The following is a 25,001-nucleotide window of genomic DNA, read 5'->3' as shown; positions in this document are numbered from 1 at the left end:
GTAAAACTTTCCAGAGTGCCCAAGTTACTTAGGAGCTGAAGTCCCATTAACTGTCAATGACAATTAGACTCTTTAGTGCCCGAGTCACTTTTGAAAATGGAACTTCAGCCTTTAGTCACGTAGACACTTTAGAAAATTATGGCTCATGCCTCCAGTGTTATTTCTTAGATTCATAGTGGATCCATTCAGCTCATCTAGTCTGACCCCCTGTAGAACACAGGCCAGAGAACTTCACTCAATGACCCCTTCATCAAGTCATAGAATCATAGAATATCAGGATTGAAAGGGACCTCAGGAGGTATCTAGTCCAATCCCCCGCTCAAAGCACGACCAATCCCCAACTAAATCATTCCAGCCAGGGCTTTGTCAAGCCGGGCCTTAAAAACCTCTAACGAAGACAATTCCACCACTTCCCTAGGTAACTGATTACAGTGCTTCACCACCCTCCTAGTGAAAAAGTTTTTCCTAATATCCAAATGAAACCTCCCCCACTGTCATAACACCTGGTTGAGCTTGATTGCTCTACTAATGGTTTTGGATATTTATAGGTCTAGTCATTTTTCAGAGGGGCATTTGGCTCTGTGCAACACAGAAAACTGCTCCCTGCCCAGCTGGACTTAGAAGTACTAGAAAGCTAACGCCCTGGGTTCTGGAGCCCCCATCCAAGGATTTCTCCCACCCCTCGAGGAAACTCAGCTCCATCCTAGTAATTATGAATGTTAGATAAATATTGACATGATTTATGCAAATCCAGTAACGTCTCCCTAATGCCTTTTAGACCTGAATCAGGATGATGTTGAAATGTGTTTTTTTCAGGCTGAATGGTGCCCATCTAACATTAATCCTCTGCAACAATCCCCCGATGTGCTTTCAAAGATTCACATACATAACAACCTTATTCATGAGGGATAGTCAGGAGAGGGTAGATTATTCTGGAGCAAGTTGGGGCCCTTCTGATTAGAATTTAAAAGTCTGGAGATTCTGTTGTTAACTATTCTAATTAGCTGCCTCTTTTTCTTGATCCAAATTCGACAGGACACTCTAAAGTTCTCCCGGGCCTGTGTGATGTCTAATGAGGGGATATTTGTGTCATTGAATTAAGAATTTAGTATGCTACAGTAAGCATTTTACAAAACAAATCAACAATTACCACGCTATGGTGTTTGACCTCACTGTGGCATCTGCAGTGTTCCCTATATTTTGAAGGGGAAATACTGCCACATATTTAACTTCCCCAGGTGAGATAGATTTTTTCTATTGCATTTGGGATATACAAATATAGAAACATTTAGGGGATGATTAGAACTTGCTGAATATTCTATCAGAGAACAGAAGTAAAAGGAACACGGAGTTATATTTTAAGATGCTAAGAATCCATGACTGCCAAGTTTTATGTCTTCTACAAATCAATCATATTTAACACAGGAATTAGAAGTGTCAATAGAAGACTTTCCCTTACATTCGGCTAATCTACATTATAGATTTCAATATCAAATACTAGCAATAGTTTGGGCAGCAGATTGATTGGCTGGAGCACAACTCAGGTATCTCTTGAGTAAGGCAATGGAGTTACCACTTAGTAAAGTCCCAAGACATGTACATCTAGGCGAGGGGTTCTCAACTGGGAATAGGGACCCCTCGGGGGTCCCGAGGTTATTACATGGGTGGTCATGAGCTGTCAACCTTCACCCAAATCCCACTTTGCCTCCTACATTTATAATGGTGTTAAATATATAAAAAAGTGTTTTTATTTTATAAGGGGGATCGCACTCAGAGGCTTGCTATGTGAAAGGGGTCACCGGTACAAAAGTTTGAGAACCACTAATCTAAGCGCCTAGGTTAGCAAAACTTTGTCACCTGGGGTTGTTATGGTGTTTTTGCTCTCAGCAAGTTACAGTAAGTTTGATTCCATTTTCCCATCTCGGTAATGCAGTCTTTGTAGGTACAGTCAATAGACTGCAGATAACCTTCGATCCACCGTAGACATGAAGTTCTGTATCCTAACCCTGTGCCAGAGATTTGGTCCTGTGAGTTGTTTTCAGAATGTACAAAAAAGGGTTAAACATAGAGGGTGAAATCTTGGCCCATTGACAAAATGCTCATTGACTAGGGGTTTTCTCCGAGTCCATTGCCAACTTGGGATGTATGAAATGATGGATCAATGTCCGGAACAGGCATATGGGACAGCCGCTGTCTAGACAATATATGAGTCGAGGTGACTGATAATCACATAGGAGCATTTTTAATGAAGATCTGGCTTCATTTTGTTCAAAACTGGAGGGAAATGATAAAGTCTGTGCAGTGTGAAGTTGCAGATAGAGACTTCAGAGGGCTGTTGAATTGGTTTCTGCCACTGATTATCCATAAGAGGAATTTTAAACTTCTTGAGACAGTGTTTGGAACATGGGATATACCCGCACAAGAATTTTCAGTGAAGAAACTCTGCCATAGTGATAGTTTGTGTGGCTCAGTGCTCGTTGAAGTGTTTCTACTAAATGCTGTTCCTTGATCAGCAAGTGAGTCTAAGATGTTTCTGACTTGTAGGCACATAGAGAAGTCCATGAAGGCAGACTACAACTGATTGTGAGCTGGTTTAGGCCCTGGAAAAAGTCTCCAATGGTCACCAGACTTTGGGCCCATCCCACTTTGTAACACAAATGACTTCCTGACCACGAGGGGAACCCGATAGCTGGCATCTAGGAAAGTCAATGAGAATGTTGGCACTGGACCAGGTCTCTGATTACCTCCTTCCATAGTTAGCGAGTGTTCTCTAGGTCAGGGTGTTGTCTGATCTCCTGAGGGAGCAAAGTGTCTTTGCCAGAAACCAGGTTGAAAGGACTAGAAGAAGGGGAGTATAAAAGAAGGTTCAGAGCGTTGCCACGTGAGACTCCAGTTCTGGAGTTTCTGTAAAATAGAGCCAGCTCCACACATACCAAGTGACAATGTTCCAGTTATGGAATTCCTGCTTGGGAAGGTTAACACCTCCGTAGCTTTTCTGTCTTTGGAGCCTCAGCAAACTAATTCCTGTCTCTCGTCATTCCTTATAGAACTTCTGCCTATTCTCTCTCGCTCTGTTTTATACCAAGTAGCTAACGGTGCTGGCAGGACTTGTAGGCAGAGCAGCACTCAGGAATGCCCTCCCTTTGGACTGAGTTGACTCAGCCAAGTGGAGGGAACGGTGAGCTGTATCCCTCAAGGGCTTAGCGTTAAACTGGGTCAAAGGGGCTGTGCATTTAGCAATATTAGTTTAGGTGGAAAACGCTGATGGCTCTTTTTATGGAATGTATAAAATCTCATCAGATGAACTTAGTGCTCTCCAAGCCCTGAGAGTGATGCTAGCCCACACTGTATGTAAAATCACCTCGGGAAGGGACTGGGCAGACAGGTCAGCCAGTGTTGCTGGAAAAATCTTTCCGTGGAGCTAGACGGTAGGAATCCTAGTTGCGGGTTTCCAGGATTTTTGACACCTGCCAATATGCCATGTGCCTAATTCAGCTGAGGAGCAAGGTTGTACAGGATACCCAAGGGAAGGGGCAATGGATGGCAGTCAGATTACCTGGTGGGTCTCCAGGACAGGGTGTCAATTTAACCGAGCAATAGAGTTTATGTTAATGTTCTTCATATCCTTCATTTCCTGCAATTCCCTTTCCCCCTTAGTATGTTGTCAGCATGTGCCAGAGCCTCTGCTCACATCTTTCAACTCACTGCTTGCTCCTGGAGAAGCTTAGAAACAACCCCAAACTAGCACATTTGTGGGGCCTGTAGTATCGTGGGCTGTGCTGCCAGAGAGGCAGCAGCTTAGCTAGCGTACGCTCACAGATGCTGTTCCCAGACGGGCTCTGTCATCGTGCTGGAGCTAGAGCACACACACAGAACTAAAGGGAGCAGAGACACGTTGCCTTGCGCTCCACAAACAACGCAGGAAAAATATCAATGTCTGTCAAGTGGGAAAGGATGAAAGCAAGAGAGAGAAAAAGGATGGTTTCAGGCTTCTGGGAGGAGGTTGCAATCAAAGGAGATCGTGTAGCATTTGACAGTTCCCCTTTACTATGACTCAATTAAAGAAGCCTCTGAAAAGGTCTGTGGGTGGTGCCTCTCCTTTAATTAGAGGTGCCTTAAACCACAGAGCATTCGGCTTGCTATCTTGTGCTCCGGAGGCCAGCTGCAGTAGGAGTCCTGGAGGAGTCTGAGTGGGTGCACAGGCCAGATGGAGGTAGAGATGTAAGAGAGCAGGGTGAGAACAGAAGCTCTTTGGCGCCTTTTGTAGGTGAAATGAGAGAACTGAAGGCTGCATCCTACCTGGTGCCAGATATAATTTGCCTGCACTTCAGAGGAGTCCCATAAAGTGCCCAGCGGCACTGTCTGGAATTTCCCTGTGTCCCACTAACGGGGCTGTGTAGCTGCAGATGTGTGCAAATTCATGGTGCTTGTTCGGAGAAAAGCTGAGCCACCCTGAGCTGGAAGCCGGGCCCAACATGGCAAGTAGGAAGAGTGGTGATTTCTTGTGGAATTTGAGCTTGGCTCTGGCAAACGACACTCTGATTAAGCATCTTGAACTCCATCAGCCAACTGGACGGGACCTGGCAGTGGGAGCTGAGCTGAGCAGGGAAGTGATGGCAGCAAACTGGAGGGGAACTGCCCGCGGGTAGCTGTGGGCCAGAGAAGACCAGATGGAGCCAGTATCAGCAGGCTTGAGCCCATCCCCAGCTGCTCCTGGGGACACTTGCCTGAGGTGGGATTGGATGGAATGGTGGCGGAGGGCTCCCGCTGGCAGTCAGAGCACTGGGGGGGCCTGCCAGCTGGCTGGGTTGTTTCTTTCCTTTTCCCAAATCAAACTGGCTGTGTCTGCAGTTCCTGGCCCCTGGGGCACTCTCCCCCAGGGCAGCAGGGTGCTTCGACGTGAATTCCTAGAGCGGCAGTGTGAATTGGGTTCCAGATGTGGGCTCAAGCCAAACAACTCACTGCAGCAGGGACCCCAGCCATCCTGTTGAACCTGTCCCTTGCCGCTACTGATTCCCGGCAGAAGGTTAGCTAGCGCTACCCGAGCAGTGAGGAGGAAGCTGCAGACAGGGTCCTGGAGGCAGCCAAACACCTTACTCTGTTTCTATTTTAAATGAATTAAAGCAGCCAACATGTTCTCTGGCTGCTGAACAATTAAATTACACACCCGACTGGGCGGCCACTCAGCACGGCTTTGACACGGTCAAGGTCCAGCGAGCAGAGGAAGCAGCAGTTGTGATGCAGGCTGATCAGAACTAGCGATGGAACAGCCCCAGCTCCGGGGTCTCTCCCGGAGGGGCGGGGGGAGGGCAGGTACATGGAGAGGTTGGTTAGGGATTAAAACATATTTTCCAGAAGTCATTTCCTATTGGCATTAGACAAGTAGCCCTTGCCTGTGCTGATCAGGCTGGCATCTGGGCCAAAGGGTTAGACTGGAGTCATTTTTAAAATGTCTTGCATGTTTTTGAAGCCCCTGTAAGAATTCCTTACCATTCTGAGTGCCACTGGGACACAAGCAAACAATGTTGCAGCACCTGACAATGCCAAGTCAAGTCACTTGTAGCCTGACTGACTGGCCTTAGCATTAACATATGCTCTGGGTCAAACAGGAATTAAGTCAGGACAGGTCTCTGGCCTGTGTCCTACAGGAGGGCAGGTTAGATGGTCACAGTGGTCCCTTCTGGCTTTGTAATCTGAGACTCTCTGAACACGCCTGGTAGCGCTTGCTCTGCCCCGGCAAAGTGGAGATTTGGGTCAGTGTGTCTGGCTGGGGAAATTCATGGTCTTACACCCCTGCTTGTAGTGATCTAGCTTGAGCCACTGCTGCTTTTGACGGGCTTCAGGCAGTGGAACCTAGGCATAGGGCCTCTGGCAGCAGCAGGTCTGTGTGGAAGAGGATACTGTGGCACTGCCAGTTGTTTGGTGGGTCCCACTGGCGCCTCCCAGGCCATGAGTCAAATCTGCCCTCCCCGGGTAGAGGCCTCTGGGAGGACAGCAGTCCAAGCATTCCCTGCCCTCCGCAGAGGGCAAGCCCCCAGAGGTGCAGCTGCCCCCATTGGCACAGGGAATGCCAGGTGAAAGATACCAATAGAGGCAGACTCTGGGAAGCACGGAGGGAGTAGGTGTTTGGAGATGATTAGCAGGTAGGATCTCAGCTGGGTTAGCTGTGCACAAGAAGGAAGGATGGAGAACCGTGGCATTGAGGAACACCAAGAGGAGCTGGAAAAACCAAAGTGAAATATGTGTGGAGCCTACATGCCTGCTGTCGGGCCCCTCCCTTGAGAAGATGAGAGGGGATCAGGCTGAGAAAGTCCCAGGGGAATTTATTAATTCCCCAGGAAGAAACAGCGAACAATTCTGATCGGTGGCTCCATAATGGAGAACCAGGCAGGACATATGAGGAGGAGGAGGAGGATGAAGCATATCCTGGAGGATGCTGGGAAATTCATGCTTATTATAGATCATGTGGAAGCAACCCATTCCCTGCCCCCAGTGAAGGGAGTTTTAGTACAATCAATAATAGCTGCAGGGGAAGTAAAGACAGGCGTGGCAAGTGCCAAAGGACGGCTTATGCTGGAGAACAATTGGTGGCTGCAGTGATGGTGCAGAGAAGTGAGCACTCTGGATTCACAGAGTGATGTATGTCCGCTGTTTGGATGGTACAATCAATGATTATGCAGAAGGGTTACTAACCTGCGCTCGGAGCTTGCAGGGCTAACTGGGTGGGCTGTAAACTAGGCAGGACAGGGACGTTAAAGATCTTGTTTAGCTCAGATAATCCAGCATACCAAACATACCAACATACCAGATGAGACTCAAGATGACATCACTCTGCAACAAGTTCAATAAATAATAAGAACAGGCGTGTCAGTGGATTTAGGAGCATGTACACAAATGACAGGCGTGTGGGAAGCAAACAAGAGCTAGAAGTGGATCTAAAGGACAATGACACTCACCATGGGCATGAAACCGGTTGGGGACGCCTTGTAATTGGATTGGGTACAGTCTGCACAGGAGAGCAGGGGCATGGAAACAGAAGCAGAGAAGTGAGACTTTCCTTCCAAAGTATCTGCTAAGCCAGCCGATGGTAATGAAATGCTTTTGATAACGATACAAGGGATTCAGCACCAAGGAGGAATTACAGACAGCATCTGAAACAGGTCTGACAGAGTAAGAGAATCACAGGACACGTGCTCTCCTGGGGCACTAGCTGCGCTGAGAACAGTTGGGCAACCAAGACAGTCTGACATGCACAATCAAGAGGTTCTTAGGATCCGTGGAGGGCAGTGTTCTGACCCAGAAAGCAGAGAAAGCCAGCCTGCCCTTTCCTCCTCACAGCGAGAAGGGATTCACTGCGAAGGGGAGAGGACAGAAGACTGTTCCCTCTGCTCACTCACTGACACTGGTGCTCAATGCAGTAAGGAATTATTTCACAGAATGCTGCTGTACCTGGATGTTGGGTTTCAGGAGGGAAAATTGGGGGGAATTAAAAAAATCTCATAAAGAAGAAAAAAATCAGGACAGATAGGAGATCAGCGTGTCTCGCCTGTGTGTCACTGTTTGCGTCTGAACTCCACTTCCTGTGGCTGGTTCAGACTGGGAGCTGGGTGGAGTGTGAAAGTATTTTCTTCCATGTTTGTGCAGTGCCATTCAGACAGCGCTGGTCTGTGAATTCACCAAACCCCCGAGGATGGGCTTGGGTAGGGGGGCGAGGGGTAGCTCAGTGGTTTGAGCATTGGCCTGCTAAACCCAGGCTTGTGAGCTCAATCCTTGAGGGGGCCATTTAGGGATCTGGGGCAAAAATGGGGGATTGGTCCTGCTTTGAGCAGGGGGTAGGACTAGCTGACCTCCTGAGGTCTCTTCCAACCCTGAGATTCTATGACTGCTATGTACAATGAAAACTGCCCAAAAGACCCCAGACAAAAGCAATGTATGGAGTTAGGAATTCCCATACAGAGGAGAGGTCCCTCAGGGTCACAGCAGCTCTGGCCCTTGCTTAATGCTTTCCTTAGTCATCTAGATGAGGGAGTAAGATGCACATTAATTAATCTTGCAGATGATGCTAACCTGGGAATAGTGCACACCAATTAGGATGGAGAGGTAATAGGAAAAATGAGGAAAGAGAATCCAGGGCACATGGAGAAGAGTGGTTTGGGAAGCAAGCCCTAACTGCTGCCCTGCTCAGTGTCCAAGACTGCAGTTCCCAAGTGCAGGAGTGCCTTATACCAAGGGCTGGATTCTGGGCTCTGCTAAAGCCACCTTGTCCCACGTAAAGGAGATTACACCAGCGCAAACCCTGCACATCCCTAGCTTTCCCCAAGGGCAGGGCAGGGAGCCCTGACTGGCTCACGTGGAGAAGTGGAACCTCTGGATTAGGGTGCTGCGTAGCTATAGAAGGTAACATTCATCTCGGGCAGTCATCACTCTCCAATAGGAGTGTGCATGCTGCAGGTTCAGCTCACCTACAGCCTGTGTGAACATCAAACCAGGCTCGTGACCCTTCCACAGTGCTGGCAGAGGGCCCACTGTAACACTCACTTCCATGTATGCATTCGACATGCTCCTCACCATAGTATCTGAGTGCCTCACAAACACCCACGAGGCTTCCCAAGGGCTGCTGAGAACTGGGCATCTTGGGCCATCGATGTGGCCTGAAGTCACCCACCCAACTGCTGTGGCATGTGAGTTTATTGTCAAGTGCTGCTAGCAAGCCAGTGTGTAAAGCTGCCACGGCTCCCTGTACCACCCGCCAGGCTGATGCCCCGTTCATGGAGTAGCAGGTTTTCAGCACTTTCTTGGCTCAGGGATGAACATTCATTCAGTGCGAGTTTCACCCATTGTTGGCTGTTTCATTATTTGATCAAAACCTGCGGAGAAAGTTGTACTAAAAAGGGCCATTTCCATCTCAATCTCTTTTAGTCCGCCTCCGAAACAGGGGGTTTCCTGCAGCAGGATCTCTTGGGCAGGGCTGGCAGTAGAGGGGGAATGAAGGAACTGTCTGCTCTCCTGTGCTGATGAATGTCACCATCATTTCTCTAGTCGAGCCAGGCAGCATTACAAAAGATTTCATCTTTGCCTCCCTTCCTTAACAGCTCCTCGCTTCCTCTCCAGCACTCTTGCCCTTCACTTTAGGGTGAGAGGCTTCGGGGAAATGTTCTCCTTATCGCCCAGAGAGCGTCTCCTTGCTCGGCGATCCACCGCTGCCCTCTTGCCATGGCACAAGGGTGCAGCAAAGGCCAAGCCACCACTTGGCAGGGCCAGAGAGCGGGGCGGCTCCTCCCCAGGGCTAACGGGCACAGGAGCCGCGGTGGCCACGTTTACAAAGTGATCGCGCTGGTTCAGAGCGGGTTAATCCAGGGGGGCCCGGCTCGCTTGGCACCGACCGCGGCTAAGGCGCACGTGGGGAGATCCGCTGGGGCGGGGGGCGGGGGGGGGGCCTGGCGTGGGGCCGGGCCAAAGGGGGAGCAGCCGCTCTGCAGGGGCGGGGGGCGTCCCGTGTGCGCACGGGGAACGGGGCTGCCGCCTGGCCTCGCTCATCGAGATGCAAATACCCGGGTGCCCGGGAGGCTCCGCCCGGGTCCCCGTCCCCGCCTCGTGCGCAAAGCAGGCGCGGGCTCCAAGGGGGCCCAGGGGCGAGCCCCTCGTGTACCCCCCCCGGGGGGGGGTGGGATACCCTCGCCCCAGGGGGCCCAGAGGCGGAACCGCCCCCGCCGCTCGCGCTCCCTGCCCGGCTCCCGGGGCTCCTGCGCCTTGGGGGGTGGAGGGTTTGTTCACCCCCCCCCAGGAGCCGGCGCCTCGTTGCCCCCAGCCCCTGGCGCGTGGCCCTGCCCCCCCCCGCCCCCGGCCCTGCAGGCGGAGCCCCCGCCCCTCCGGCCCGGCAGGTCGGTGTCTCTTTAAGGCGGCGGGGGAGGGCCCAGCCTGACAATGGGCCGGGGCAGCCGAGTTGGAGCAAGTTCCCGGCGCTGCCGCCGCCCGGGTGCGGGCTGAGCAGGGGGCAGCGGCGGCGGATTATCGCCGGGAGCAGCGGAGCCTGGTGCGGGAACGGGGCTGGCAGCGAAAGAATGAATTAATCCCCTGCCCCCCCCCGGGCGCGCCGACCCCCTCCTGTCTGACCCCCGGGATCGATCCGCAGCCCCCGGTCTCCAGCGGCCGCCCGTGCGCCCTTCTTCCCGCCCGGCGCTGTCTGCGCCCCGCCCGGCTCCGCGGGGCTGAGGATCTCCCGGCCCGGCTCGCCCTGCCCCCCGGGATGTGGCCTGGTATGGACGGGGCCATGCGGCGGCGGCGGCTACTCTTGCTGCGGAGCGTCCTGTGTCTGATGCCGGCCCTGGTGGGACCAACTTTCGGTAAGACCCCGACGGAGCGGCTCGTGGGTCTGGGGAGGGGGCCCGGAGCCCCCCGGGTGCAGCCCCCCTCAGTCCGCCCCGGGGCCGGGCACCTCTCCTGCGCCCAGCTGGAGCCCTGAACGCCGCGTCCAAAGGGGCCCCGAGTCGGGCCGGTGGCCGCGACCGCCCCCCGCCCAGCTGCCGGCTGCGCCTCGGGTCTGTGGGCTCGGGGCCCGCCCGGGAGGGATGCCGCGAGCGGCCGCCAGCCTAGTCCCCTCCGCTCCGGGCGGCGGCTGCAGCGAGGGGGACCCCCCGGCCTCTTGGGCTGGCTGCGCCGGGCTCCCGGGGGAGCTGAGTGGGCTCAAGGAACAGCGGGCTTGCCTGGCAGCCGCCCTGTTCCCGGGGCACCGAACCTGGTTCTTGCGTGGCGCCCATCCCCGTGCTCTCTGAGCCTGGGGCAGGCTGGATGGGGCCCTGCGCACAGCATCTGGTGAGCCTGTCCATGCCCACCTTGTGCAGGTGGGGAAACTGAGTCCTGGGGCAACGAAGTGGCTTGTCTAAGGTCACGCTGGGGGTCAGTGGCCGTCAAGAGTAGAACCAGCTTCCCCAAGTCCTGCCTGCAAGGCCACCCATCCGCCCTGGGGAGCTGGCTTTTGTGGCTCTCTCCCTCCCTTGGCCATGGCTACTGAGCACCTTTCTTCCACTTGGGCAGTTAGCAGTGAAATCACCAAGAGGCAGGAGGGTTTGGCTGGTGCGGTGCCATGGGCAATGTGCCCTATCCCCAGGCAGCCCTGTGCTTCTTCACTGACAAGGAGGGGGGTTGCCAGCCCAGGGCACCACTCTGCCAGCAATCCCCTAGGGGTGGGTCCTGGTGGGATAAAGGCTCATGTAGGGTGTGGGTCATGGGAGGAGGTCTGGAGTGGTGGAATCAAGGGCGCTCTCCTCTACCCCCCCCCCCGAAATCCAAGCCATTGACATTTAAAAGTCCCCACTCCAAGCCCTTGATTTGTTGTGTTTTTTACTGAATGTGCCATCACTGGATCATAACCAAGCTATTTCCAGTGACAGCGGCTGCACTGGCTTTGTCTTGTGTGTCAGTTCTCAGGCTGGAAAAGGCACTGGCTGCTCTCGGAAGTACAGAGTACAGCAGTTCTCCCACTGGCTTGAGGGGCAGCTGCTGCAAGGCTATGCAGGATTTCTAGGAGGATGTGTGAACTCAGGAGCCAGGAGTTCCCCTTTACGCTGTCTCTACAGCAGTACTACTCAAAGTGGCGGTCCACGGATCGGTGCCGGTCTGCGAGCCATCGGCTGCCGGTCTGCACACACATTGGAAAAAAAAATTCCGGTCCCCCACATCAGATAGCTTGAGAAGCCCTGCTCTAGAGGGCTTTTGGGGCATGTGTATCCTTTTAAAAGAGATGGTACGGAGAGCAAAAGTGACTGAATCCATCCACTAGAGGAGGTAGCAAGATCAGTGTCTCCTAGAGCTCATCAGCAAGAAAAGCCCAATTAGTCACACCGAAAACTTTTCCTGGAAGCATCTGGGTTTTGGCAAAGCTTTCTCAGGTCCAGGATGGAGTTTTGGATAGACGGACCCACACCCCAGAATAGCCAGGAGTCCAGCCGTTATGACACTCGCCTGAGCGAGTTTGCCCAATTCAGAGCAGGGACTTGACCCTGGGTCTCCTACAGCCCAGCTGAGTGTCCTGACCATTGGGCTAGAGTCTGTCTCGCTGGGTCAATGAATATTTCGTTATTTATACCGAGTGGAACAACTCCCGTGTGTGGGGAGGGAGAAATACAGGGTCAGCTCCCTGCTCTGACATGGCCTGCTTTCCTTCCAGTGAAGAAGGAAAACAAATGCTGAAACCTCAACATTTTTTGAAAAACATAATTATTGTTTTCTGCCCAGCTCTCGCTCCAACCCTGTCATTTCCAGGAGCGAGAGCTCCATCAGCATGGGAGGAGAGTCTGACATGCAGTGCTTGAAACAAAACTCGAAACCAGGTCATTATTTCAACCAGGGCCAGTAGTTTACCATAAATAGAGGAACATGCAAAGGAAAGGGAGTCTGGGGGGACGATGACACTGAGTGACGTGTAATCTAGGCAGGATTCATCTGCCACCGTTCTCTCCATTCCCCCTCCCCCCCAAGACCTTCAACAATTAAAACAACTGCAGCGCGGAGTTAGTATACGCTCCAGATGTTACTCTCACTAGTATCAGTGCTTCTATTCTGTGGATGACGAGCCTGAGAGGAGCATTGGTAATATTGAAGGATAACGTTCTCCCTGTCAAAAAGACCTGATGGATTCTCTCCAGCAGCATGCTAGGACTTGCATTCAGAGAACATGAAGAGACTCTCTGGTACAGCTGTATGCACTGTTTTGGTGAGCAAACATTCAGGAGTTTGCAGTAGTTCATTAATGTCTGTGTGCAGGAAGCAATCCAAATAGACGGTACAATGACCAGCGCAGAGTCTGTAGGCAAACCTGTTAGAATGAGCTAGCACGCATGTTTATAAAGTCACATCTCAATTTGATGGAACTGGTACATCTTCCTCTGCAACTCCTAGGCTGCTGTCTTGTTTGCAAGAGCTTTTGCATGTTTTTTAGATAAGATATAGGGGAAGGCGGGGCTCTCACAACAACAAAAATCATGCAAGGAGGTTGTTTGTGAGCATCAAGAAACAAGAGTACAGAGCCTTTCATTGTAAATGCTACCAGTTCTCAAAAATCTTTTCTTTCCACACCAGTCTCCTTTTGAAATCATACAGTCCATCCCTCAGCCTCGGAGGTTATTAACGGAGTTCCATCCCTGGGTTTGATTGTCCTTGCATCTCACTGTATTTATTGATGTCTTCAAAAAGACCTGAAGAGAATTTGGTGCGGATGAAAGTGCAGCCTGCAAGCTCTGCCCCAAGTGAGGTAATTTGTGTAGGCAAGTTTTGCACAGGATCCCATTATGCATTGCCAGTGCATCTCAGTCCTGACCTGTAGCCCACCCTGTTGTTCTAGACATGGGCATCTCTTGCAATGGGCTAGTTGGGCTGGATTATGCAATAATTTTGGGATGTGGATAATAGGAGTCTAGAATGAGACAATCAAACTTCTGCTCATAACCACCTCCAGGATCTGATCTTGAGCTTTCTAGTGGTGAACCATTGGGACCAGATTCTTCAGAGGATCTCAGTGCATTGGGTGCAGGTTGGGGGCTCAGCTCTGAAAATCTGGCCCTGCAGGCACTAACTCTTGCTGTTCTGCCCAGCACACCCCTCCCAGAAGAGCTGATTTCTTGTTGTTTGTAAATATCAGTGCACTGGGATTGGGATATCCCTGAATGTTGCAGCTGTCGGTTCAAGACCATGACTTCTGTTGGATGCTGGTAGGTTTGAGTGAGGCCATGCACCATGCAGCATACCAGGGCAGAGAGCAGATACAGCTGGTGCTGGGTTAGTTCATTATGTACTTATTTCATAGTAAGACAGTACTGTGTTCATGGAACTCAGTCATTCTAAGATCCCAGGTTGCTTTGCAAACTATATAGGAATCTCTTCACTCCCTCAGAAATGCAGCCATCTGCTGCGCTTTCAAGTAGTTGTACACCAAGCCACGCTCCAGGACTTTCCCCACACTGGAGCAGTGTCCACACAGGACATTACTGCACAGCAAGCTGGTGCGCTGTAGACTCACACACCTGGCTTGCCATGTAGACAAGCCCGAAGCATCCTGGCCAAATTCTAACTTGGGCAGTTATAGTCCTCTTTCGACTAGAACAGGAAATGAAGGAGAATCCTGCTTCCGGGGGGAATAGAAGGAGGCAGATTTGGCCGGGATGCCAAGGTTAATGTTGCTACTTTTGTGCCGTGGCCTAGCTAAGACCACACAGTTTTGTTGTCTGTCTTGCGTCTAAATCAGACTACTCCCCCCCCCCAGGAGCACAGAGCAGGGCTTTCACCATAGCAAAGACCACATCTGAAGAGAGCTCGCCTCACGTGTCACATAACAGCCCTTTGTCACCTGGATCAATTGCTTATAGGGCAGTGGCTCTCAGACTTTTTTCCTGGTGACCCCTTTCACATAGCAAGCCTCTGAGTGCGACCCCCCCTTATAAATTAAAAACGCTTTTTAATATATTTAACACCATTATAAATGCTGGAGGCAAAGCATGGTTTGGGGTGGAGGTTGACGGCTTGTGACCCCTGCAAGTAATAACCTGGCGACCCCCTGAGAGGTCATGACCCCCAGTTTGAGAACCCCTGTTATAGGGGAAGGTCATATTGGGAAAGTGATTGTGTGTTGTGCTGACTTTAAAGCGCTAAGTGTTTTGTCCTTTTCGGGGAGAAAACATTCCTTGTGCTCTTCATTTCTTCTCCTTTAATCTGCAGCAGAAGCCCCTGCTAGGGGCAGCCAGGCTGACTCACTCTTCCATGTTTCCAGTTGCTTTCACAGACCTCCAGGCTTTTAATTACAGTGAAAAGCTTGGACAGCTGTAGAAGCAGTTAGGACCAAGGAGCCAGGACCATGTTACCAGCCAGCTTCCCAGGGACCATAGGCAATTGCTCCATGGTCCATGGATCGATGTGGTCTGTGAATAACAATTGAGGAGTCGCTAGTATAGAGCAATAAGAGAAACCCCCAATTTCTCTTCAAATCTACTAAGATCCACCCCCCTCCCATTCAGAAGATCCAGAGAGAAACCTGGGGTGTATTTGGATGTTTTACATCTCAGTGGTGCTGGGTTGTGCTGGCTCTGCAGTTTATGATGGTGGCTGATTAACCTTGGTGAGATGATGGGGAGGAAGGATGTGGTAGCCCTGGATTTCTCTTTAATCACTCGCTGATACTTTTGGGTCATCACTAATCACTTTCCAAGGCTGACAGGGGGGACTCCAGGATGGCTGCTGGCTGGCAGGCAGGAAGATCCCCCTGTGTGATTTATTGGGGTGGTGCTCAAGGCAGGGGAGGCTCTGAGATCTAGTCACTGGTGTTCTTGGCATCCTTTTTTTCTGGATAGTGCTCTAACTCTGTGTTTTTTCTCCTCTGCTCTGACAGCAGGAGTCCAGGCTCTGTCGGGGGATTGATTGGTACCAAACAAGAAATGACATTCAGCAGAGTCTGCAAGTTGTCTGGTTTTTTTCTTAATTAATTTAAAATCTTTGAGAGGCTTTACCCTGATTTCTAGAGTGCTGAGGTCCTGTCCCTAAGTGTGCGAGAGTCATTTGTAATGTGCCTTGTGACTCTTCAGGAAGAAAAGCTGGTAAGAAACACCAGCTGTGGGAGACTGCTCATGTGACAGCAGGAGCCAAACAGTGGCTTTGATGTCGCTCCAGAAGGAAGAAACATGCACTGATCAAGACAACAGCTTTTCGCTGGGCTCAGGCTTGTCTGAAGGGGGGAACACATGGGGTGTGCTCAGTGAGGAAGCTGATTGCATGAATGGCTGGCTCTTTTGTGCATCATCGCACCATTCAGCGCAGCCCACACAGCAGCACTCTTTGTGTCAGACCCCTTTGGGCACGTCCACGCGGAGCTGGGACTCCCATGCATTGCGCATGGTGCTCAGCCCCGCTGCATGCTGGGATAGGGAAGCACTGACTCCATAGGAGCCAGCTATGTTGCCGGGCGCGTGGGGGCTTTGGGGAGACTTCACACTGCAAGGCCCTGGGGCTGGTTTGTGTCTCTCTCTGCAGCTGGGCAGTAATAGGGCATCGCAGTGTCCTGTGGTGGCTGGGTGGGAAGGGAAGTGCTCAGCATGGCTCTCATCTCCTGGGGCAGGCCAAGGTGCTACATGCTGCTGCCTCGGGTCCCAGCTCCTGTGATCGGGATCCCAGTGGAGTCGCGGCTTAAAAATGAAAGTTTCCAGCCCTCAGGGCTGTGAAGAAAGGCTTGAGAAGGAGCCCTGTGCCTCCGAGGTGGGTTGTCCGCGGAGCCAGTGAGGACCGCTCTGAGAGGTGTGGGCTGCTTCATTCCGCTCTGGGGTTGCTGGCTCTGAGGGCCCAGCCAACCCCCAGCAGAGGGCTCTCCAGTCCTGTCTTCACTAGGGAAAGCAGGCGACTTTAGGCTGGGCGTAGATAACTCGACCCCTTCTCCTAGTCAGAGCAAACCCTGGGTGTGGCAGGAGGGGAAGGGTGCAGCCCCCCCAACGGAGCCCTCCGAGCAGCTGGGATGTAAGTATTGGGGGTATACCTCCTGCCTCTCCCTGCGGGGGAGCAGGCATCTGCTGCTTCTCCTGGGGAATAGGTAGGCTCTGTGCAGCTGCGCTTGCTTCTGTGGGAGGCGAGCCCCCTCCCCACCCACCCACCCACACACACTGCTGCTCCTGGTGGGGCCCGTGTGGTGTCCCACAGTCATTGTCCAGAGCCCCTCTTTGGAGGGATCCACGCCCGCCGTGCTGCCAGCGGCTCCAGCAAGCAGCACAACTGGAGAGCAGCTGGGTCTGAGCAGGGCACTGGTTCTCTGACACTTGACATTATCAAAACTCTCTGTCAGCCACACCTACTGTCCTGCCCCAGTCCAGCCGCAGTTGGTGTGAGTCGGCCCAGCAAGAGATTCAGTACAGCACTTCGGTGCCTACGAAGGGTCACTGAGCCTGGGCTGAGAGAATGGGCCGAGGGGGTTTGTGGCATTCCCATGGACCCCAGGGGATATTCCTGCAGTGTCCCGAAGGGGGAGCTGTAGTGGAGCGGGCAGAGCAGGTATCTAGGCTGTGTCTGAGCTGAAGCATTGCAGAGGACAGCTCCTGCATTAGGGCTCTCGCTTCCCCCATCACTGCTGGGGGACTCCTGTAGAGCTCCCTCGCGGAGGCACTGCCTCGGGCCTCGCCTGTGCCTGTCACTACCAGTGCCCCGGCCACTGAGCTCCTGTTGAGCCCCACTTGCCCTGGTTAACGCTCTCAGTTGGACTGTGCTGGGCACCAATTCGGCTGTGCCCATCACTGGCGCCCGCTGCTGGGAATGGGCAGCTCTCTTCCCCCAAGAACACTCCTTTCCAAGGCTGGGGCAGGGCTAGGAAAGTGCTTTTAAAATAAAGGGACTGTTCCTTCGGCCAGAGGTGCTGGGAGACCTGGAGCTATAACCTGGTCCGGGCGTGGCTCTGGTCTGAAGGACACCACTAGACAGAGCAGAGAAGGGACATTCCACACGGGGCAGGGCTGCGGAAGTGGCGCTGGAGAGGACTCGCTGGCTTACAGCAGCTAGCAATGGCACCTAGTGCCAGTTCCCGCCGCTTGGCGCATGCATGTGCTCCCACAGTTCAGGAATGGGCCCCACCCTTCAGTTGCTTTCTAAACCTCCAACTTCCATTCTGAAGGGAGTTGGGAGGAGGGGATGGATTCCTGTGGAGAAGTGACTGCGGAGGGGATAAGCCAGCCCTCCTATTGAGAGCGGCCGGATCTGTGTTCTCCAGGGAGTAGGGTCCAGAGCCCTTCAGCAGTGTGATTTGCCTTCTTCCCCTGCTAAGAGTTTGCTCTGCTCCCTGCCCGGTGCCTACGCACTGCATGTCTGACGGCTGACAGCAAGGGTGTGGGGGGAGGTGTTAGAAATAAATCGAATTGGTCATAAATTACCCAGTTTGTCCGCACTGTGTCATGCCAGGCCCGAAACTGGTCAGCTCCCTGCCCTGCGGAGCAGAGGATGCTGGGGGGCTGGGTAGGGCCATCTCCTTCTTGTTCTCCGGGAGTGCCCGTTTTGTCTGCCCTTAGTTGTTCGGGGTGGGGGTGTGTGTGCTCTGTTGTGAAGCCATTCTATTTCCGCTGCCCTAATCCGGGTGAGTGAATTTGCAACTGAATTCCCAGGCTCTCTTAGGGACAGTAAAGGGGTGCGGGGGCAGGGGGTAGGTTGGTGGGTTTTTTTTGTTTTTAAAGAGGAAAGCAGCATTGTTGTGAGGTTGGCGCATTCTTTGGCTGTTGGGATCAAGACAGATTAGCTGGTTTAGGGGCTCTTTTGAGACATGGCTATAGCAACAGTTGCAGTCAGGATCAGAATGTGCAGTAGCTCCAGGATCCTGAATGCCAAAGCACCAAACAAGTTGAAATTTACATGGGGAGCAACAATGGGGGTCAGCTAATGAGTAACCAGGGGCATCCCTCTCAGATGCAACTGTTTCCTTCGAGGACGCCTCGGAGACCTGGGGAGACGGGAAGAGCTGGGTTGCGATGGCCAGGGTGGAGTTTGTTAGCTTTAAAGTCAATGCAGGTGCTCTCAGAGATGCAGGCACAAGCTGTCTGGGATCTGAGCTCTGTGCTGCAAAATCCTTCTCAGGCCTGAAGGGTTAATATGCTAAAGTCCTCCTGATTTCATTTTCATAAACATCTGCTAAAAGCAGGAGATTTAGCTTTCCCGTTCCTAGGGGATTTGCGGGGCAGGAGTCAGATCTCTGGGGAGGTTTATTCTCATCCCAGGATTAACCATCTCCAGAGTTCTGATAGCCTTGCCACGTGATGTACTTAGCAATCAGCTGTGGTTAATGGGCTGGGCAGAGGTTCTTTAATCCAAAGCGTTTCATCCCAAAGGGCTGTGGGTGTTGCTGGGGGACTGTGCAGCAAAAGAGCCCCCGGGTTGCACCATCCTGCCAGAAATCCCCGGGTGCTGCTTGGGGGGGGGGGGAGGGAATTGCAGGGCTCTGACTGGAGCCACGCTTGTTCCACAAGGCCAGGAGCATTGACGCTCAGCATGGTCGCTCACCAACATGGGTCACTTTTAGAATAGCTTTCTCGTTCATAACACACCAAAGCGCTCTCCCTACCAGACTGCCGTTTGCTGCCAAGCTGGCCCATGGGCAGGCCCTCTGGGAACTGAGGCTGGCACTACGTAGGCTCAGCTGGAGTAGGGTCCCTGCAGAAAACCCAGGTGTGCAGGTTGCCCAGAGCCGCATCAAGTGTCCTTGCTGATTCCTTCTCCTCAGTCACTGTTCCACCCAGAAGCAGCAGGCTCAGCAGCACGCTCCCGCCCCACGTGCTCCACGGGTGCCAAGAGTCTGATTCTACCTCTGCCGGTCTGGCAGCCGGCCGGCGGGTAGGTGGGCGTCCCTGCGGCAGGCACTCCCATTAGGAGGTGAAGTCCCTGCTGGTCGCAGGGCTGGCCTGGAGGATGAGAGGGGCTGAGCAATATTCTCTCCGTCCCCTCACCCTGCCCTGCCCTCCATGCGTGTGCTGCAATCAGTTAGTATTTCTCTCCTCCTCTGTCCAGCACAGATCTTCCCCTCCCAAGCTCTGGCTCTTCCTGTGGGGTGTCCTTTCCCCTTCCAGTGGCGGCTGTGGGGCTGAGCTGGTGCTGAGGACACTGTCCCATGCTCTCCTGGAGTCTGGGTTCCTGTCCATGGACACCACCTCAGCCCTGTCAGGCCTACCTTAGCACCATTTCTGCAGCTACCCCTTCTCCTCCCAGAATCCATGTCGAAGGGGAGGGGCCTCCTCCCCTTGCTTCAGCTCAGGGTTGCTGGCTGCTCCTGCCAAAGATCCCTTCCCTCTGAGCTGGCACTGGTCCCAATGCCGCTTTGTGGTGGTACAATGGCACCGTCAGCCACCCAGTGCCCCCTAAATTCAGATGTAAATCCTAGGCCCTAACCACCTGTGGCCACTGAAACACCCATGTCACTTCTCATCAGTCGGGGCTGTTAACTCTGGTGCCCAGCTAATTCCATTGTGCCCCCTTCAGTTCCTCTTGTACTTTCCCTGGGACACAGGGGTGCTTGGTGCCTGCCCTGAAGCAGCTTCCAAATCTAAAATACATGTTAGCTGCACGTTGTCGGAGGGCTGCAGCAGAAGGCTGGACACAACCTGCAAAGGTGAGAAGGACAGCCAGTCTGCCGGCACTGTTAAAGGGAGAGCACACTGTGAGTGGCCCAGTGGACTGCATGGTTCCTGAAAGATGCTGACTTTGAATGTTTGTGATGTCAAGTTACTCAAGCAGGTTTCTTCAAACTTGGCTTCTTTTGTATATTCATTGTTTAATCCAACCAAGTTTGCAATGTGTTACATAAAAGTTTTTTTTTTTTAACCCTGTTCATGGTTTAAGCAAGCCTTGGGGCTCACCTGAGCTCGTTTGTGCTCGCGGTATGCACAGTAAACTCAGATGAGTAGGAGACTTTCCCTGGCGAGGGGGGATCTAAATCATTGCCTTCTTCAGGACTTCATTCGCTCTTCAGTGAAAGCTCAGGTTTCTGTTGCTCATGCAGTGCCCCCTTCCAAGTCTGCAGACAGAGCATGCTGCTGCTTGCTGATCTGGCAAATGGCAGCTGGGTGAGATGAGCAAGACTCGAGTCAGTTCTGCCGCTCCTGTGTTGGACCCTGTGGGCCGCCAGGAAGCTGGATAAGGCCATGAGCAGCAGCAGAGAGGCAGACACCCTGTGCATGGGCTATCCAACGTTTCCATTGCACTCTCCAGCTGGTGGGTCTCCGAAATCCAATGCCCACCTTCCCTTGGGCTCCTGCAAGGGAGAGCCTCTCCCCTCGGGCCTCCCAGCTGCTGCCACTCTGGAAATGGAACAGGAGGGAGGGGCTCCCCTATTCTAATCCCCCTATTCATGACCACCTCCTCCATTAATAGCTCAGCATCTGCCTCTCTGCTGCTGCTCATGGCCTTATCCAGCTTCCTGGCGGCCCACAGGGTCCAGCATCTGGCAGGAGCCCCAACACCTCCCTCCCAACAGCTGGCTTTCGTCTGTGCGCATTGCCTCGGCCCTTGCTGTTGGGAGAGCGTATCTGGTGAACCCTTCAAGCCCTGGAAGTGCACCCTTAGCCTACAGTACTTGGACCATATTTAGCCTCTGCCTCAGGCTGATGAGTGCCTAGGTGTACGGCCATGCTGCAGCTGGAGTGAGCCTCCCAGCCTGGGTAGACAGATTCGAACTAGCTGGGTTGAGCTAGTGCTCTAAGTGTGGCCATGACTTGGGCTAGCTTTGGTGGCTAGGCTGAGGATCCGCTGATGCCGCAATGGCCACGCTCTCTTTCTATCCCCACTGGAGCGAGTCTGTCCACCCCAGCTGGGCGGCTTGCTCCAGCTGCAGTGTGGATATTCCCTGTGTGGCCTGCAAGCCCACAGAGATCACTGGTGCGGCTGGAAACTAGGCCCTGTTGGTTATAGAACTGGGGACTCTGGGTTCCCCGCCTTTCTAAAATGACTCCGGTTACAGCAGCAGTGGGGAGACCTGGGAGTTCAGGGCAGGGTTTTGAGCCAAGCCTGCTCCCCAGTGTACATTCATTCCCGTGCGCTCCCAGCTTCCCTACGTGTGCATTTAAGGCTGGAGAAGGAAAGGAACTCTCCATGGAACGTGTGCTCACGTATGATTGTTCATGCCTGTGTTCATACTGATGCGATGTGGCGTTAAAGGCTGGATAAGCTTCACAACCTCCTCTCCCACTGCTGAGCAGAACCACTGAACCTAGTGTCTATGTCTTTAGATCCCACGTGGATGAGAATGGGGGTCTGAAGGAGTGATGCTGCGGCCACACTCCCTGGTCCTTGCAGTCTGGTAGAACAACCACTTTGTAGCCCTGCCCGGGTGAAGGATTGGCTGCATCTTGGGTTCAGGATAATTATACATTGATCGAGTCACCAGAGAGTTAGTTGTGTCCCTCAGGGTGGCTCTCAGATAGAGAAGGCCCAGGAAATGGGTAAATCGGCTCATTCTCTGGGGTGTGCGGAAGCCTGGAAAGCTAGTGGGGCCTCGCTGTAATCTGGGGCTGTTACTAAAATCACTTGCCCATTCTGGTTATTTTGTAGATCCATAGATTTTTTTTTTTTAAGCTATTCTGATCATCCCGTCTGACCTCCTGATTCCTGCAGCAGTCCGGCCCCCGGTGGTTGTTCTCTTCTGGCTCTGTTCACCCAGTCTGATGCAAAGACTCCAGGTGATGCAGGTGGATGTGTGCTCTGTTGTCAGCTGGTTCTGCTGTTGGAGTAGCCCAGGCGAATCCCATAACTCGGTAGAGCTGACAATCCTTGCTGTTGCTTTGAGATGACGTTGTCTGAGAGTTTGCACGGATGCTGCCAAAGGGAAACCTCCAGACAGACTGTTTTGTGCTAGCGATTCTGAACTGTGGCAGAGCTCATTAGTGGAGCGAAAGGTTGGCTGGAGGAGGGGCACTGTGATAGCCTTCTACTTGGGATGCTAATTGTACAGTCACAGAGTGCAAGCCGCTGGCTCCAGCAGCTAGCCCCGCTTGGAGCAGGCCAGCCTCTCTCGCTGTAGCTGCGTGTGTTTGAAAGTGCGTCGTTCTATTAATGAGAACTTTGCTTCCGTGTGGGTCTCTGTTACCAGCAACGGCAGCAGTTTAATCACTTATCAAACTTTGCAAACTATGGCAGGTATGTTTATAGCCTTCTGGGATCCTAATGGCTCCCACAGGTGGCTAATTTGAAACCTGTTCTTCTCCCTGTCACTTGTCACCTTGAAACTGTTTGTGCAGGAACATGCAGTGACAATTTGGCTGCTATGCAAATGTGCCCTCAACTTCCTCTCTCCAGGTGAGTCTCTCTAAGAGAAGGCAGTGTGGAGCCCAGGCACTATATGAGGGAGCATGGCCTTTTTGGTAAGGTGCTGGACTGGGACCCAGGAGACCTGCTGTTGATGCCTAGCTCTGCCACAGATTCTCTGAGAGACCCTGGTCAAGTCACTTAGTCTCTGTGTGCCTCAGTGCCCGTCTGGCTGGGAAGAGCCAGCCTTCTTTTCTCCCACCCTTTGTCTTGTCTATTTAGATCACCAGCACTTTGGAGCAGGGCTTGGCTCTTGCTCTGTCTGTGCAGCACCAGACCCAATGAGCCCCTGCTCACAGCTGGAGCCTAGATGCTGCTGTAATACGGTGACTGGTCTGAGGGAAGAGAGCTGCTAGCAGAGCGTCACTAGCTCCTGCGCCCAGCGACTGCAGTTGCTGCCCTGAGTCTGGGTTCCGGGGTGACGTTCATGCTGTCTCTGGGGGTGTGAAAGGGGGAGCGTCACTTCTTCAGCCTGGCGACGGACCCTCCTCCCTGGCATTCCATGAAGTCTACGGCAGAGTAAGGGATCCAGGCGATCCTGAACTCCTGGGGGGGGGGTGGAGATTATAAACAGCTGCCAGGTAGGCGATGCCCCTGCTGGAATGTGGCTTCTCTTTGCAAACCCAGTAATCGCTGAAAGGGCAGAAGCAGCAAAACAGCCGGTTACATCCTCACCGAAGCTCCAGAAACACATCGGAGTCTCTACCCGGGGCTCTCTGCTGTCCCAGCTGCCCAGCTTCTCACCAGCTGCTGGGCCATCCCGAGTCCAGGAGCGGGAGAGCTGGGGCTGAGTCAGCCATGCCTTGAGGGCGGCCTGGAGCCAGGTCACCCTGGAGAGTCCTGATTCCTCTTTGTAATTAAAGTGCCAGTGGATCTCTAACCTTCACCCAGGCTTAATTTGAGCTAACTTGGCTATTTGGATAACCACAGCCCTCACGGGCCAGGGTGGTGAAGGAGTGCTGTTGAGAGTTGCCTGTCTGACAGCTCTCTGGTCACCCCACAGACCCAGCCCTGCCAGCTGGCTTCACCCCTGATTGGGGGATACTGGGGTAATGGGTAGTGCACTCTCCATGGCTCAGGCATCTCTTGGCCTCTGCTCACTAACTGACTGACTCAGCAAAGCGCAACGGGGAGTTTGTGACATGGGAGCTGGGCCTGAGAACCACCAAACTCATCTCATCTCAGGGCCACCCAGCATCGGTCTGATGGGAATAGCATCTAATCCTGGCTGGGCTGGATTCAAACCGGTGACCTGCACGGTCCTTCCATAGCACATTAGCAGGGCGCTGAGGCAGCCGGCGTATTCAGGAAGCCCCAGTGGGAGAGCTGGGACACAGTTGTATTTGGGGACTGGAGCTATGCTCTCGAGGCTTTGTCCTGGGCACCCCGACAGCTGGCTCATTTCTTGCACGCTGCCCCCTCCATGGCCTAGCTGTGCTTATTGACATTGGCAGTGATTTTTGGCCCACTGTGTCTGCCTGTTACCCGCGCCCAGCTCCCATCGGTGGTGGTGGTGCCACGAAGCCCTAATCCTTCCGGGTCTCTTTGGATGCAGCTGCTCAGCCTCTAATCGCTCTTGGGGAGGAAAGGGAGGTGCTCTGTAATTCTCTCTCTCGCCATCGGGTTTATCCCGGATTTGCTGGGGGTTTCCAGCAGCACTTTATCACCCATGACACAGGGAGGCTGCTCTTTGTGCCGCTGTTCCAGTATCAGTGGCAGCGTGAAGGTGTCTCCGGGAGCCCTGCAGGGGATTCATGATAACAGCATAACATGCGTGACGGGGGCCCTGGGTTCTCAGGAGGGCTTTAGGGGGGTTTACGGGAAATCTGAATTAGAAGCCACAAGGAAATTCCCATTACAAGTGGGACAGGCTGAACTGCAGCTCCCAGGAGTGAATGACCCTCCCAGCCAGCCTCAGGGCTGCCAGACTGGGATTGCCGGGGCACAGGAGAGAAGTAGGCTGTGATCTGGGGCACAGGAGAATCCAGAGCGGGGTCAGGTGCGAGGGCTGTAGGGTGGGGCATGGGAGTGGCTGTGACTGCTCTAGCTGGCAGCCTGGTCTCTCTGCTGCTGATGGGAACAGCCCGGGGTGGAAAGGGGCACTGGCCTGCATGTGTCGGTGGGCAGGTGATGCCCCCTTGCTGTGTAAAGTCTGGGCTGGGGCTGAATATGTTGCTGCCCTTGGATCATTCCGCTCCCTCAAA

At 53.2% G+C, this 25,001-nt stretch overlaps 1 protein-coding gene across 7 annotated transcripts in view; it reads left to right on the top strand.

Moving 5' to 3' along the window:
- The window catches only part of ROBO3 (roundabout guidance receptor 3), a 241,993-nt gene that overhangs the window by 88,763 nt on the left and 128,229 nt on the right, over positions 1-25,001 (top strand). For 3 of the 7 annotated variants that reach the window (XM_038380837.2, XM_043500996.1, XM_043500995.1), the window contains exon 1: positions 9,889-10,343. The exons of the other annotated variants lie outside the window; for them this stretch is intronic. In XM_038380837.2, the coding sequence (XP_038236765.1) occupies positions 10,247-10,343 (97 nt within the window). In that variant the 5' untranslated portion in view covers positions 9,889-10,246. Of the gene's footprint in view, positions 1-9,888; positions 10,344-25,001 lie in introns of those variants that run through there. 7 annotated transcript variants of the gene reach the window in all.

The sequence above is a fragment of the Dermochelys coriacea genome, chromosome 22 (assembly GCF_009764565.3).
Source record: "Dermochelys coriacea isolate rDerCor1 chromosome 22, rDerCor1.pri.v4, whole genome shotgun sequence".
Classification (NCBI taxonomy): Eukaryota; Metazoa; Chordata; order Testudines; family Dermochelyidae; genus Dermochelys; species Dermochelys coriacea.
Note: the sequence above shows the minus strand (reverse complement) of the source record. Positions and strands in the feature narration are given on the sequence as shown.